The sequence below is a fragment of the Trichoderma ghanense genome (genome assembly GCF_004382785.1).
Source record: "Trichoderma ghanense strain CCMA-1212 chromosome Unknown scaffold_5, whole genome shotgun sequence".
In the NCBI taxonomy this organism is placed as follows: domain Eukaryota; kingdom Fungi; phylum Ascomycota; class Sordariomycetes; order Hypocreales; family Hypocreaceae; genus Trichoderma; species Trichoderma ghanense.
The window spans coordinates 1,515,963-1,530,318 of NW_027395668.1; the positions used below are offsets into that span (position 1 = coordinate 1,515,963).

The 14,356-nt window shown below is 56.6% G+C and overlaps 5 protein-coding genes across 5 annotated transcripts; 3 read left to right on the forward strand and 2 right to left on the reverse strand.

Moving 5' to 3' along the window:
* Positions 1–328: 328 nt before the first annotated feature.
* CCMA1212_005489 (Manganese-transporting ATPase 1) lies at positions 329–4,469 on the forward strand (the record flags this gene model as incomplete). The annotated part of the gene is made up of 3 exons (XM_073702746.1): positions 329–731; positions 814–3,857; positions 3,914–4,469. The coding sequence occupies exons 1-3, from the start codon at positions 375–377 to the stop codon at positions 4,467–4,469; spliced, it is 3,957 nt and encodes a 1,318-aa protein (XP_073558913.1). The 5' UTR covers positions 329–374.
* A 656-nt stretch (positions 4,470–5,125) lies between these two features.
* CCMA1212_005490 (Malate dehydrogenase) lies at positions 5,126–6,383 on the reverse strand (the record flags this gene model as incomplete). The annotated part of the gene is made up of 3 exons (XM_073702747.1): positions 5,126–5,964; positions 6,085–6,202; positions 6,333–6,383. 3 exons carry the CDS (start codon positions 6,381–6,383, stop codon positions 5,126–5,128), a joined length of 1,008 nt encoding a protein of 335 aa, XP_073559250.1.
* Positions 6,384–7,337: 954 nt separating this feature from the next.
* Positions 7,338–9,041, forward strand: CCMA1212_005491 (uncharacterized protein; the record flags this gene model as incomplete). The annotated part of the gene is made up of 1 exon (XM_073702748.1): positions 7,338–9,041. One exon carries the CDS (start codon positions 7,338–7,340, stop codon positions 9,039–9,041), a length of 1,704 nt encoding a protein of 567 aa, XP_073559251.1.
* Positions 9,042–9,715: 674 nt separating this feature from the next.
* Positions 9,716–9,922, reverse strand: CCMA1212_005492 (uncharacterized protein; the record flags this gene model as incomplete). The annotated part of the gene is made up of 1 exon (XM_073702749.1): positions 9,716–9,922. The coding sequence occupies one exon, from the start codon at positions 9,920–9,922 to the stop codon at positions 9,716–9,718; it is 207 nt and encodes a 68-aa protein (XP_073559252.1).
* Positions 9,923–11,158: 1,236 nt separating this feature from the next.
* CCMA1212_005493 (uncharacterized protein) lies at positions 11,159–12,929 on the forward strand (the record flags this gene model as incomplete). The annotated part of the gene is made up of 2 exons (XM_073702750.1): positions 11,159–11,851; positions 11,922–12,929. 2 exons carry the CDS (start codon positions 11,159–11,161, stop codon positions 12,927–12,929), a joined length of 1,701 nt encoding a protein of 566 aa, XP_073559253.1.
* Positions 12,930–14,356: the final 1,427 nt, after the last annotated feature.

Here is a 14,356-nt window from a genome sequence, read left to right on the forward strand (position 1 = left end):
CAAATCTTCATCTCTGCTTCAGCGTCTCTTCATCAGGTCAAATGCCCGTCTCTTCAAGCTGTGGGGAGGAATGACGTGCGGCTCTCCGTCCTTATCGGCGACATCGTGTTCCCCTCCGATAGCTGACTAAGCCCGCAACTTGCCACCAGAATGTTCGCTAGAGCCAGGCGATGAAAAGTACAGATCGCGGCTTTCAAACCGGCCGACTCTCTGGATTCCAGCAACTCCGCCAGCCGAGGCTCTGTTTGCTTGTTGCCTCTGCTTCTGCCTCCCTTCAATGTCAGCACCAGCGGTGTCTGCAGAACCCTTCACTCTCCGCCGCCTCTAGACAAACTGCTGCCGCTTGGGGCCTCATCAGCTCCCGTCTGCCTGCCATGGCAGCCCTCGTGGACAATCCGCAGATCAAGCACGCGGAGCTTCTTCGTCCGCTGCCGTTCTACCTGCATGCCTACGTCTGGCCCTTTGCCATTCTGTGGCCCATCTTCCTGCGATACTACCTGACCCCGGACCTGTACGAGAAGTATATTGGCGCCCCGGAGTGGACGTTTGTCTGGTGCGGCACCATCATCACCCTGCAGTCCCTCGTCTGGCTGAGCACCCACTGGAGCGTGACTCTGGATGCGCGGTTCACGGCGAGCAAGGTCAAGGACATTCAGGATGCCGAGCTGATCAAGGTTCTGCCCATCGCCAACGCCGGCTCCGGCGAAATCTGCAAGCTGGTGCGAGACAAGGTATGTCTGGCCGTGTATCTGTACTCTGCTCTGTGAAGCATCAACAGTCACTTTTGCTAACGTCAATCCCCCCTCTCAACAGGTTGGTGGCAAGACCAACATCTCGTTCCTCTTCCAGAAACGCCGTTTCCTCTACAACCCCGATACCAAGTCCTTCAGCACCCTCGCGTATCCCATCGATGCCGAGCCCAAGCCCACCATTGGCCAGTTCCAGATGTCCAAGGGCATTGACAAGCAATCAGAATTGACCCGTATCGAGCAGCACTATGGCACAAACACGTTCGATATCCCCGTCCCGACGTTCACAGAGCTCTTCAAGGAGCACGCTGTCGCGCCCTTCTTCGTCTTCCAGATCTTCTGTGTTGGCTTGTGGATGCTCGATGAATACTGGTACTACTCGCTCTTCACTCTCTTCATGCTTGTCGCATTCGAGAGCACTGTTGTTTGGCAGCGCCAGCGCACCCTCAACGAGTTCCGTGGGATGAGCATCAAGCCCTACGATGTCTGGGTATACCGCTTGGGCAAGTGGACCGAGATTCAGAGCGATGCTCTCCTGCCTGGTGACCTCGTGTCCGTTGGCCGAACCAAGGAAGACAGCGGTGTCGCGTGTGATATGCTCCTGGTTGAAGGCACCGCCATTGTCAACGAGGCCATGCTTTCCGGAGAAAGTACCCCGCTGCTCAAGGACTCGATCCAGCTGCGCCCCGCCGATGCTCGCCTTGAGCCAGAGGGCATTGACAAGAACGCCTTCCTGTGGGGTGGCACCAAGGTCCTGCAAATCACCCATGGAAACGCCGACCAGGAGAGGCCCAAATTGGCCTCGGGTGTCCCTGCTGCTCCCGACGACGGAGCTCTGGCCATTGTCATCAAGACCGGCTTCGAGACTTCGCAAGGTAGCCTGGTCCGAACCATGATCTACTCCACCGAGCGCGTCTCTGCAAACAACTTTGAGGCCCTGCTGTTCATCCTGTTTCTCCTCATCTTCGCGGTGGCTGCCTCGTGGTATGTCTGGGATGAAGGTGTGAAAAGGGACCGCAAGCGCTCCAAGCTCTTGCTGGATTGCGTTTTGATCGTCACCAGCGTCGTGCCCCCCGAATTGCCCATGGAACTGAGTCTTGCAGTGAACACCAGTTTGGCAGCCCTTTCAAAGTTGGCCATCTTTTGCACAGAGCCTTTCCGAATCCCATTTGCCGGACGCGTTGATATCGCGTGTTTCGACAAGACTGGAACGCTGACCGGCGAGGACTTGGTCGTCGAGGGTATTGCTGGACTGGGCCTGAACCACTCCGATGTCGAGGATAAGCGAGAAGGCGATGGTGCTCACTCCACCATCATTGCAGTCAAGGAAGCTAGTCTGGAGACGCAGCTGGTCCTCGCCACCGCTCATGCCTTGGTTCGACTGGACGAGGGCGACATTGTGGGAGATCCCATGGAGAAGGCTACTCTTAGTTCCCTTGGCTGGGGCCTCGGTCGCAACGACGTCCTCTCCAGCACCCCCAAGGCTGGCACCACTCAGGGCAACGTTCACATCAAGCGCCGGTTCCAGTTCTCCTCGGCCCTCAAGCGTCAGAGCTCCGTCGCGTTCGTCAATGGAATTCACACTGGTACAGGCCAAAAGATCAAGGGAACATTCGCCGGTGTCAAGGGCGCTCCTGAGACCATCCAGAAGATGCTCGTCGAGGTGCCTGCCGATTACGAGGAGACGTACAAATACTTCACCCGCAAGGGATCCCGAGTTCTGGCTCTGGCATACAAGCAGCTTACTGTCGATTCTGAACTGGGCGCTAGCAAGATCAACGATCTCAAGCGAGAAAAGGTCGAGGCCGATCTCACCTTCGCCGGCTTCTTGGTCCTCCACTGCCCCCTCAAGGAAGACGCCAAGGAGGCCGTACAGATGCTCAACGAAAGCAGCCACCGTGTGGTCATGATCACTGGTGACAACCCTCTGACTGCTGTCCACGTTGCTCGCGAAGTTGAAATCGTCGATCGCGATGTTCTCATCTTGGATGCCCCTGAGGATAATGCTGGTGGTGACGGCCTGGTTTGGAAGAGCGTGGACGACAAAGTCAGCATCCATGTTGATCCTTCGAAGCCCATCGATGCCGATATCCTCAAGAACAAGGATCTCTGTGTGACTGGATATGCTCTCGCCAAGTTCAAGGACCATTCTGGGTGGAAGGACCTTCTCCGCCATACCTGGGTCTACGCTCGCGTGTCGCCAAAGCAAAAGGAAGACATTCTCCTGGGCCTCAAGGATATGGGCTACTACACTCTGATGGCTGGTGACGGTACCAACGATGTCGGTGCCCTGAAACAGGCTCACATCGGTATCGCGCTACTGAACGGTACCAAGGAAGACTTGACCCGTATCGCTGAACATGCCCGAAACACCAGGCTCAAGGAAATGTATCAGAAGCAATGCGAGCTCATGAAGCGCTTCAACCAGCCTGCGCCCCCGGTCCCCGTCATGATTGCCCACCTCTACCCTCCTGGACCTAGCAATCCCCAGTATCAAAAGGCTGTCGAACGTGAAGCTGCCAGGAAGAAAATTACGCCCGAGGAGTACATCAAACAGCATGGCCACCCCACGGAAACCATTACGTCGCCCGGTGCTCAGAACCTCCTTGACAGTCGCCAGCAGGCTGTCAACAAGAAGGCGGCCAGTTTCGCGGATACACTGGCTACTAGCATGATGGAGGCTGAGATGGGTGATGACGAACCCCCCACCCTGAAGCTGGGAGACGCTTCGGTCGCTGCGCCCTTTACCTCGAAGCTCCGCGATGTCATGGCTATCCCCAACATTATCCGCCAAGGCCGATGCACTCTTGTCGCCACCATTCAGATGTACAAGATTCTCGCATTGAACTGTCTCATCAGCGCCTACTCCCTGTCTGTCCTGTACCTTGAAGGCATCAAGTTTGGCGATACGCAGTACACCATTAGCGGTATGCTCATGTCTGTCTGCTTCCTGAGCATCTCAAGGGCTCGTGTTGTGGAAGGACTCAGCAAGGAGCGACCCCAACCCAACATCTTCAACATCTACATTATCGGATCCATTTTGGGACAGTTTGCCGTTCACATCGTCACCCTCATCTACATTGCTCGCCTGTGCGACAGAATCGAACCGTGAGTGCCTTACCGATACACCCGATCTGATGGACGTTCTACTAACATTGCTATAGACGCTCCGGTGACATTGACCTGGAGGCTGAGTTTGCGCCCTCGTTGCTCAACTCGGCCATTTACCTGCTGCAGCTGATTCAACAAATCTCCACATTTGCCATCAACTACCAGGGCCGACCCTTCCGCGAGTCCATTACCGAGAACCGGGCCATGTTCTACGGCATCGTCGGCGTGTCCGGCCTCGCCTTTGTCTGCGCTCTCGAGCTCATGCCCGAGATCAACGAGCAGATGAAGCTTGTGCCCTTCACCGACGAGTTCAAGACCAAGATGACTACCGTCATGGTCCTCGACTACGTGCTCTGCTGGGTCATTGAGGTTGTTCTGAAGCGATTCTTCAGCGACTACCGCCCGCGCGACATTGCCGAGCGCCGCCCCGAGCAGCTCAAGCGCGAGATGGAGCGCAAGAAGGAGATTGAGAAGAAGAAGGCCGAACAGGAAGAGAAGGAAAGGCTGGAGAAGGTGGCCGAGTTTGAACGGAAGGTCGAGGAGCGCAAGAGGAAGATTGAGGCGTGGGCCACGGGCCGTCAGCAGCCGGCGGCTGCGTCTGGGTCTTGAATGACTTTTTTCTGTCTCTGGTGTATCGTTTATGGAGAGGCAAAAGGACAAGGCAAGACAAAAAAGAGAGATTTAGCTACCTATGTATAGAGTTGGAGGCTGTACAATTGCTCTTAGATTCTTTTGGGGGAAAAAGAGGCTGGGCCAAGTAGAAGATATAAAGCCCAAGATTAATAGAGATCTCTCTCCTCAATATGGCTGATTTCACTCACTGACTCGTCTAAGCTAGTGATCTTTCACGTAAGCAAGTTGTTCCAAATGAAGGAAGTAATTGCAAAAGGAAGCAAAGGGTTTTGGCGATTAAGAATGTTGTCTTATTTATTTTGTGCTAATGTTACAGAGACCCCGATGGAAGTCTATGGCAGCTGCAGAACAGCAGAGGAGAAAAAGGGAGCCTCGTCAAAAGCCGTGGGAAATAGTCTCCTTTTTTGAGTGTTTTTGTTCTTCATCCAAACCTCCCCCATATTTCCGTTGCCAGTCCCGACCAAATGGCCGCCTGTAAGCAGCGAACCAAACAGCCAGACTCTCAACCCTTCTTGATTCCTTCTCCTGCCCCCCCCCGCGGACGTATGTCTCGTTAAGAAAACATTACCAAGGGACACATTGCTGAAAGACAGAAACGCTCATGACGTTATGAGAAACCATTTCTCAGTCGCTTATTTGCCGGGGTTCTCGTTGACGAAGGCGACGCCCTTGGCAATGTTCTTCTTGAGGTCACCCAGGCAGGCCTGGATGAGCTTCTCCTCGTTGGCGTCGATCTTGCCAATGGGGTGGATCTTCTCGACACCGTTGGGGCCGAGCTCGACGTTGCTGCTGAAGAAGTCGATGCCCTGGTCCTTGTAGAGGGGAGAGTCGACAAAGGTGGGCTCGATGACGCCCTTCTCGCCGTCGGCGGCGCGGAGAAGGGAGTCGGCCATGCGAGCACCGGCAAAGGCCATGGAGAGGGTGGCAGAGCCGGCGCCGTCCTTGGCCTTGACGACCTCATCACCGCCAAACTGGACGCGGTTGACGAGCTCGGCGTTGGAGGAGAGCTCGGGGTGCTTGCTCTGGCTGAAGAGAGGGACGATGGTGACGCCGGAGTGACCGCCGACGACGGTGATGTTCTCGTCCTTGGGGTCGGTGCCCTTGATCTCGGAAACGAAGCGGCTAGCACGGACGACATCGAGGGTGGTGACGCCAAAGAGCTTCTTGGGGTCGTAGACGCCGCGGGCCTTGAAGACCTCGGCGCAGATGGGGACGGTGGAGTTGACGGGGTTGGAGATGATGAGCAGCTTGGCCTCGGGGGCGGACTCGGCAACGGCCTTGGCCAGGTCGCGGACGATGGAGGCGTTGGTGTTGAAGAGGTCGTCACGGGTCATGCCGGGCTTGCGGGGGACACCGGCGGGGATCAGGACGATGTCGGAGCCCTTGAGGGCGGCAGCGAGGCCGCTGGGGGTGGCCTCATAGCCCTTGACGAGGGACTTGGTGTTGACGTGGGAGATGTCGGCGGCGACACCTGCAGGAGGAGAAAAAGACAGAGCATGTTAGCCAATGGGTCATTCCGCAATGCCGGAGCAAAGGGGAAAAAGTGCGCGGAGGAAAATTGGCGCATGATGAGACAGGGACAGCGACTTACCGGGTCCGCCGCGGATATCGTACAGAGCAAGCTCAGTGACACGGGTGTTGAGCTTGAGCAGGAGAGACAGAGGCTGGCCAATGCCACCGGCAGCACCGAGGACGGCAACCTTGGAGAGCTATAGTGAAGGGGAGACGAAGCTGGTCAGCACAGCACACGATGAGGCTCACAGCTTCAGCGTTGGGTGACGAAGAGGAGGAGAGACGACGACAGGCGGGGGAGGGGGGAAGGAGGAGAGGAGGCCTTACGTTGCGGGCAGAGGCAGAGAAGGCCCTGCGCTGGATTCGAGCGGCGAACATGATGGTCTAAAGAGAAGATGCAAGAGGAATTGATCCAACGACGGAGGGAATTGCAGACGATGGTGGAGAGCAGGAAAAGGTTTGGGTTGGCCGGGCCTCGTTCTTGTATGCAGAGGACAAAGTGCGCACGGCTGAGGCACAAGCCCGGCTATAGTCCGGGATTTCCCGGCTGAAGTGATTGGTGCAAGCCTCAAGCCGTCGGGTAACCAGGCACAAGCGGCGAAAGAGACGGACCGGCCGGAGGGAGGAATGGATTCTCGTCTGTTCTCGTGGGGCAGCCGTTGGAGTGAGAGGGCCGGCCGAATTGGCGCATAATTGCCATGTCTGGCAGCTGACAAAGAACTTGCCGCGCTGGGCTGAGGCTATGAAGTTAGTAGGGCTGGAGATGATGTGGGAGAGAGACGACAATGATGATCTTACAGTCTGACATCCTTTACTTGGGTTTGACTTGATTCCGAGACGACTGTGGCTGAAACTATGGACGGGATGATTATAAACAGACAATTGGAGCCAAACTGAGCGAGAACAGCATGAGTATTATGGACGCTCGAGGTGATGCCATTCCCTCGGTCTCTCAAACTGCAGCCCCACCATGACCGAAGCGTCGTCACTCTGTAGTATGCAATGACCAGAACACTTTGGGATTGGTGCTGGAAAATGTCGCCATTGAATGATTGAATGCTGCCGTTTCGTTAGCAGAAATATAATAGAACTGAATGACAAGTTCAATTCATCCTGTCAAGAAATCAACCCTCCAAAACAATCTCTCCTTCGGCATGACTCATCTGCCGGTGGCCAGATAAAAGTATCTGCAGGCCGATAAGCCAAACGGCAGCTCAAGCTTGCAGCTTCACGCTTCCTTTCTCCAACACTCAACTCCTCACCTCCTGTTCTCCCACATCCATCTCCTCTTCGATATCCGAAAACGAACAAACTGCTGCAAGTGCCACTGCAATGTCCATCTACCAGCTCGCTCGGCTGCTCCCACTGCCCGAGGACGAGCTCAAGCAGGTCCTCGACTATGCCTCGACCCTCTCCAAGCCCGAAGCAGTGACGCACTTCAACAACCTCCTCGGCGACTCGCCCGCCGTCATCGAGTTCATATCCACCTTCAACGCTCGGCGAAGAGATCCGGCTCCTCCCGCCGCTGCTGCTCCAGCTTCTTCGGCAGCCTCAAGCTCCAAACCTCCCGCAAAAGCCCCGTCAAAAACACCATCAAAAGAGACGCCGACAACGTCAAAACCTGCCGCCGCCGAATCAATAGAGCCTGTGCCAAAATGGAGCAGGGCGCCCAAAAAGAAGAAAGCAGCGCTGCACACCCCAGAAGCTCGAAAGGTCGATGACTACGCTGGCCCGTCAGGCAAGGCATACAACAAAAAGGACTCTGATCTGGAGTACATCTCTCAGCGATCTAGCGCTCCGAGCAGCAATCGCCCATCAAGACCAGCCTCGCCGGCAAGACCACCCTCCGTCAAAGAGCCTACCGTTACAGTAAAGGCGCAGCCTCCCCCCAAGGTTGAAGAGCCGACACCGAAGAAGACAAACTCTACAGCAGGCGGCTATCTCATATCCGACGGCCCGAGCAAGTCAAAGGCCAAGTCTACGCCGGTTTCACGGACATCGACGCCGAAGCCAGCCAGCAGCGGAAATGTCACCAAGATTTCAATATCTGGAGGGGTGCCAATGGCGGGCCAGTCTACAGCGTTGGCCGATCTGGATGCGGCCATTCGATCTCTGGAGATTACAACAAACCCAACACTAGACAGGGATGCCAAGTCAAGGAAGTGCAACTGCGTAGCAACCAGACATCCTCTCCAGGCTGCCGCACCCAACTGCCTCTCCTGTGGCAAGGTCATCTGCTTGAAGGAGGGCTTGGGCCCGTGTACTTTTTGCGGAACACCACTACTCAGCTCGGACGAGATTCAGGCCATGGTCAGGGAGCTCAAGGACGAGCGCGGTAAGGAAAAGATGGCGGCCAATGCGGCAGCGCATCGCAAGGCAGACGTGGCCAAGACTCCAGCGCCCTTCACGCCGCCGCGGGGACTGGACAGCGACGCTCCGTCATTAGCAGAAGCGGCGGCCAAAGCACGGGAGCATCGAGACAAGCTGCTGAACTTCCAGGCGCAAAACGCACGGCGTACGACGGTGAGAGATGAAGCGTCAGACTTTGACGTCTCCATCGCCATGAGCGGGACGGGGAACATGTGGGCGACCCCGGAGGAGCGGGCGAAGGAGTTGAAAAGGCAGCAGAAGATTTTGCGGGAGATGGAGTGGAACGCACGGCCAGAGTACGAGAAGCGGCAGCAGGTCATTAGCATTGACCTTGCTGGGCGCCGCGTGGTGAAGACGGTTGCGCCCATCCAGCGCCCAGTCACACCAGAGGAGGATGAAGCTGAGGAGCTCAACTCGGGAGTTCTGCAAGAGACGTCTGGAAATAAGAATGCCGGCGGCGCTTTCAGCGCGAATCCGCTCCTGGGAGCTGCGATGCGGCCTGTCTATGACGCCAAGGGGAAAGGGGCTGATGCAGAGGGGCGAGACAGCCGTGCCAAGGGATGGAGGAGAGTTCAGGATGACTTGGACAACAACGAGGGGGTCATTCTAGATGGAGGAGCGTATGGACTGCAAGCCGTTGGCGGAGACGAGCCCGGCTGTGGGTAGGATGGGAATCTCCGTCATGGCTCGTCTGTAGCAGTTGAAGCCTAGAAATGCACACAACTCTAGAGCCATCAAGCTGAACCGACAGAAAGACTCAACTGGCAAGGATGCCCAACTTCGACTCTCCATTACGTGTACTCTGTGCCTCGTGACCCGGCTTTAATATCTCCAGGTTCGAGTCGAGATGACTTGACGTGTTTGATCTCTGGCCTTGACTCACATGCCCGCCTTACCCTTACTAAGACTGATTCGAGCCTGCAATTGGCTCATATAGGCTTTTCACATGCTGACTAAGTCTTGAAATCGTGTCGCGTCATGCACGTGACTTCGTGTCAATGAAGGATTTCACGATCCATTTGGTCTCAACCGCAAAAGAGGATAAAAAAAAAAGGGAAGCAAAGAATCCTCTGGTTGTAATCGCCAACCCACACGAGAAAGCAGACTGCGGAGCGCTCCCCAAGCCGTCTCGCACGGGATGCTCCGATGCTTGAGCCGGTTGATTTTGCCACGCCAGCAGCAATGGAAGTCAAAAAGAGGTTCGACCGTGGACGCAAGTTAAATTTTCACTAGAGCTATTTTCGGCTCTCCCTCTAAAAAATTCAGGATGGAAACATGGCAATTGACTCCAGCCATGACGGGAAAACCCCCATCCAGCCATTCTCTTTTTTGTTTCTATTTCACCACCCGCGGGGTTTTTCTTTCTGTGAGAGAGCGGGGAAGAGAGAGGACAGGCCAAGAAGCAGGTCGTGCAGCATGTCCCACCATGAGCCCAACCTAACCGTGAACCCTTGTAGAACGGAGAGCGAATACCTTATGCATGCCATATCAAGGTGAGGCTTTTCCCAGGACGCTGCAGAGATGCGCAGCCCACAAGGTGCGGCCATGGGGTTGCATCCTTCGGACCAACGAGGCAGAAGAAGAAGAGAAACGAAGAAGTTCAAGGAAAAAAAAAATCAGATCCATAGCGCCTTTTCTTACCCTCGATGCAAGGAGGGATGATGTGAGAACAGCTGCAGGCTGTCCTGTTTGGTGTTAGCGAGCTGAGCCGCTGAAGATTTCTGCAAAGAAGAGACGGGGAAAGAAAAAAAAGGAAACAAGAGAGGCGGAATTTGAATCGAAAAAGAGAAGAGCCCACGTCGTCTTGATGCCGCAGTGGTTACACAACGAAGCCAGCTACGGCTCGTCAACTCTTCTCTAACACAATCCTCTTGTTGCCGCGCTCTCTCAACCATCTCTATCGCTTGTACGACACACGGGTCGAGGCCTCAGGTGGGACAACTTGCACCTCTTCACCACCCCAAAGCAAGACTGCTATCAACAAAACAGGACTTTCACAAGTCGCTCAATGTCGCTATTTCCACGACAAGGCGCCGGGTCCACCGACAGGAACCCACCGGCTTAGCGCTGGCAACTTTGCGTGCGCGTGATGCGCGATGCGATGCTCTGGCGGCTTCTCACAGCAGGGCTGGCACCCATTGAACTCTGTCTGTCGAAGCGACTGATTTGACGGCTTCGCGCCTAGCCCTCTAGCCTCAACTCACATCGAGAGGCGAGATCCACTGCGAGCCACGGCGGGTTCAAGTTTGGTCTGATGCCGTGGGCGCTGACCCGCGAGCAAAACGGCTGGGGCTGGGGCGCTTCCGTGGAATCTTTTCCAGCGACCGCAGCGGTGCGTCTTCAGCGCTCACCCGCCTAGCCTTCAGGTCGTTTTGGGGGGAACCTCGGGGGCACCTTTGGGGGGATCCCGTCCTTGCCCGTCCCTCCCGCATCCGTCGCGACTGGACCGCGCGTAACCCACACACACAAACCAGCACCAGGACCAGGACCGAACTTGTGCTTCAACACTCGCACCTTTTGCTCACATCGATGCCGAGCTGTGCTGTCGACCGCTTGCGTCCATCTCTGGCTGTCCCGTCTCTGCTTCATCTGCTCCGCCGCCAGGCTGCCCGCCTCGTCCCAGCTCTGCCGTGTCGAGACGCGCCAACGCGCCTCTGAGGCCTCAGACTCTGACTGACTCGGACTCTGACTCTGAATCCCGCCAGACGCTCCAGCGTAACGCACCGCAACGCACGCAGTGGGGTTTGGTCTTGTCGCGCTCTCGACGCTCCGCTCCGCGCGACATGTCGCACCCAGCGCCTCTTGCTCTTGCTCCGGCCGCGGGTGTCGAAACATCTGTTCCAGCCGTTGCTCCAGCTGAGCCAGCCTCAGCCTCGGCCGCCGTCGCCATCGCCGCCGCCGCTCCTGAACCTCAATTTGCTTCCGCGTCCTCGTCTGCCTCTTCCCCTGCTCTTGCTACTGCTCCCTCTTCTCTTCCAGCCTCAGCCCCCGACCTGCCCGCGTCCACCATGGACGGCGATGCCGCGTCGTCCCAGCGCGAGGTGGCGGAAACTCCCCGGGACCTGTCGCCAAAGCAATCGCAGCAATCCGATGCCCTCGACGCCAGTGGCTCCGGCGCCGCCCTCAGCATTCCTCTGACCGTCACCAACTCGCAGGAATCCCATGTTACCAGCTCCTCGGCACCGGCCATGACGCCCCCGGCCAGCGACATCAGCAGCGTCACGGACGGCGCCGCGGGATATCTGGCTCACGATGCCTCATCTGCTGCTGGCCGAGACAAGAACGATCATCTGCTGCAGCTTTCCACCATTGCCGCGGCCCAGGATAGGATATCGACGACCGCTGGCGCGTCGAGGAAGCGCATGGCGGACGGCGAGGTCAAGGCCGGCATGAGCCCTCCCGGGGCGCGCGGCCATGGCCATGGCAGGAACCTCAGCACCGTCAGCGTCACGTCCACCGGCAGCACCATAGGAGAGGTATGTTGAAGCAGACCCTGGAGGTTTTGGAAGTTGATTTTGACATGTGCTGACCGTTCCTCCCTCGCAGCTGTCTGCCGAGCTCAAGACTCGCCTCTCATACGCCATGATGAAGGTCAACTTTGGCTGGCAAGGCCACTCCATCGAAGAAGTTGAATCAATGGCCGCTTCCCAGGCCGTGTCTCCCGCCTCGGGCTCCTCCACCATCAGGCGGCACAGCTCCTCGGCGAGCCCCCGTCTGGACGTCGCCGCCGCATCTGCTCAGGTACATCTCGCCCAACAGGCCGCCGCCCGCCGCAAGTCCGATTCTCCATACCTGACCTCTAACAAGCCCTCTCTCGCTCCTCCGGCCACCATCCAGCCGTCCATTTCTGCCACGCGCTCCAACCCGCGCCGCAATTCTAGCCCGCGGTACACGCCTACTATGCTCTCGCACTCCCACTCGGCGTCTCCTCACACTCCTGGCCAGCCAATGCTTGTTGATTCCCACCAATCCTTGTCCCAGCCCGCGCGATTGAACGACCCCATCGTGTACCCTACCCATCAGAACGTCAGGGAGCAGGATGCTATGGAGGCATTGCTCTTCATGAGCAGTCCAAACAATTCGGCCAATCTCAAGCATACATTCTCGCCGTCGGCTTCCCCTCATCCCCAGACAGGCGCCTTTAGAAACTCCACGACAAGACACGCGCTGCCCAGCGCCCCCAGGAAGGTGCTTCCCGGACATCGGCCAACAAACGCTCACAGGAGGCCCGAATTTGACAAGTCTCCCGGAATGATGCGTCCTCCGGGATCGCCAATGGACGTGGACTCGCCGCAGCACCCATACTACAGCCCGAGCGGTACAACGCCCAAGAGACGCGTCAAGGGACCCGGTAGCCACTTGAGAGGATCTCTTTCGCTTCCCACTGGCTTGGGTGCCGGACATACCGGTGCCCGGAGAGTGTTGCGCGACGAGGACATTGAGAGGATGCTCGACCGGGCCGGCGCTGAAGCGGCCGACTCGTCGGATGATGAAGAGATTCAAATCCCTCGCCTGAGGAACGATTCAAGCGGCATGATGGGGGTCCGGGGGTGAGCTGCGTAGTCAAGCCTTTACTGGATCCCCTACACTCTCCTTTTTTTCTGGTCCACCGCCGCAAACAGCGCGGCAGATAAAGACCAGCCACAGCTACGAAGAAAGTAGCTACGAGCCTCCGTGCAACAGGCCATGCCCGATATACCGACATGGGCCGGGAGGTCATGCTCTGCAACAATAGGGCCGAGGCTGCCACAGCAGCAGCAGAGTCATAAGCCTACCGGCCAATCATAGCATTGCTAGGCTGGTGACACCATGAGACCCGACGGCCTATGGCGGTATGGCCCACGGCAGCTCCGCTACACTGTTGGGTGGCGAACGGTGCAAGCAGGATCGTTCTTTGATTCATTCCGAATCAGCTGAACGGCGGAACCTCGCTGTGCCCAATGCGCTGCTTCCCAGGCGTATCTTGCGGAGTCATCAGCACGGCGGCCTTGGAGCAGCAGCGTATGCTGTATTGCCGAGCCTTGTACAACTAGCTTGGGGATGTATGCTGCCGACAATCCCATGCTGCTTCATGGTACTTGCGGGATGATTGCCAGCTCGCTGTTGTCAAACGATGGGTGCTCGTTACTCTGCCGGATGCATCACTCGTTGGTGCTCATAAGCTTGATGATGAAACAATCATGGAGCGCAACGTGTTGTATCCATGGGACGGACCTCTCAATATGGGCTCCTCCATACTTGTAGCAATGTGGAAAGATAGACTGAAGACTGCAACAAATGAACGAGAAGGATACGCGGTGTTGCGTATGTAATGATGGCTCTGCTGTACCATGCCGGGGCTACTCGACGTTGCCGAGCCCTAATTCTATATATGTCACTTTACTTCGGTAGAGGTATCTTAGAATACAACGTGCTGCCATCATCAGAGCGCTACACATTGCCTGGCTGGTGAATGTTTGACGCCAAAATGGGGGGTTGACTGTTTGCCACATAAATTCGTCCCTTGGCTCGTCATGTTCATCTTCAGGGTATGTACCCAATTCCTTTGGTGACCTCATGATTTGTGCTTTGGGGATGGGTTGTAGCCTTGGTGGGGGTTTAGCTATATGTCTATATCATCCTAACTATTCTAGACCCATTCTTTGGACATGGGCGGAGGCGGATTATACGATTCGAAGTCCGACGACTCCTGACTTCTGCCAGTATGGACAGAGTCCATCACCACTCAGCTCCACCGCAAATGCCGAGACGGAGATTACTGAAAAACTGCCGATGCTCTCACCTCTCTGCTGGGACTTTCCTCCTCCACCTCGTTCCTAGACAATCGAGATAAGTGCTGGGCATGTGAATATCAGGCGGAGATGCGGAGATGAAGTTTCCCGCCGGCGGATTCCCCCAGGATCCAGGCTTTCGCCCAATGCGGTAATCGGCCTGTCAGCATACGCGTAGCGACTGGTTTATGTCCGGGCCTGGTGGGCTTG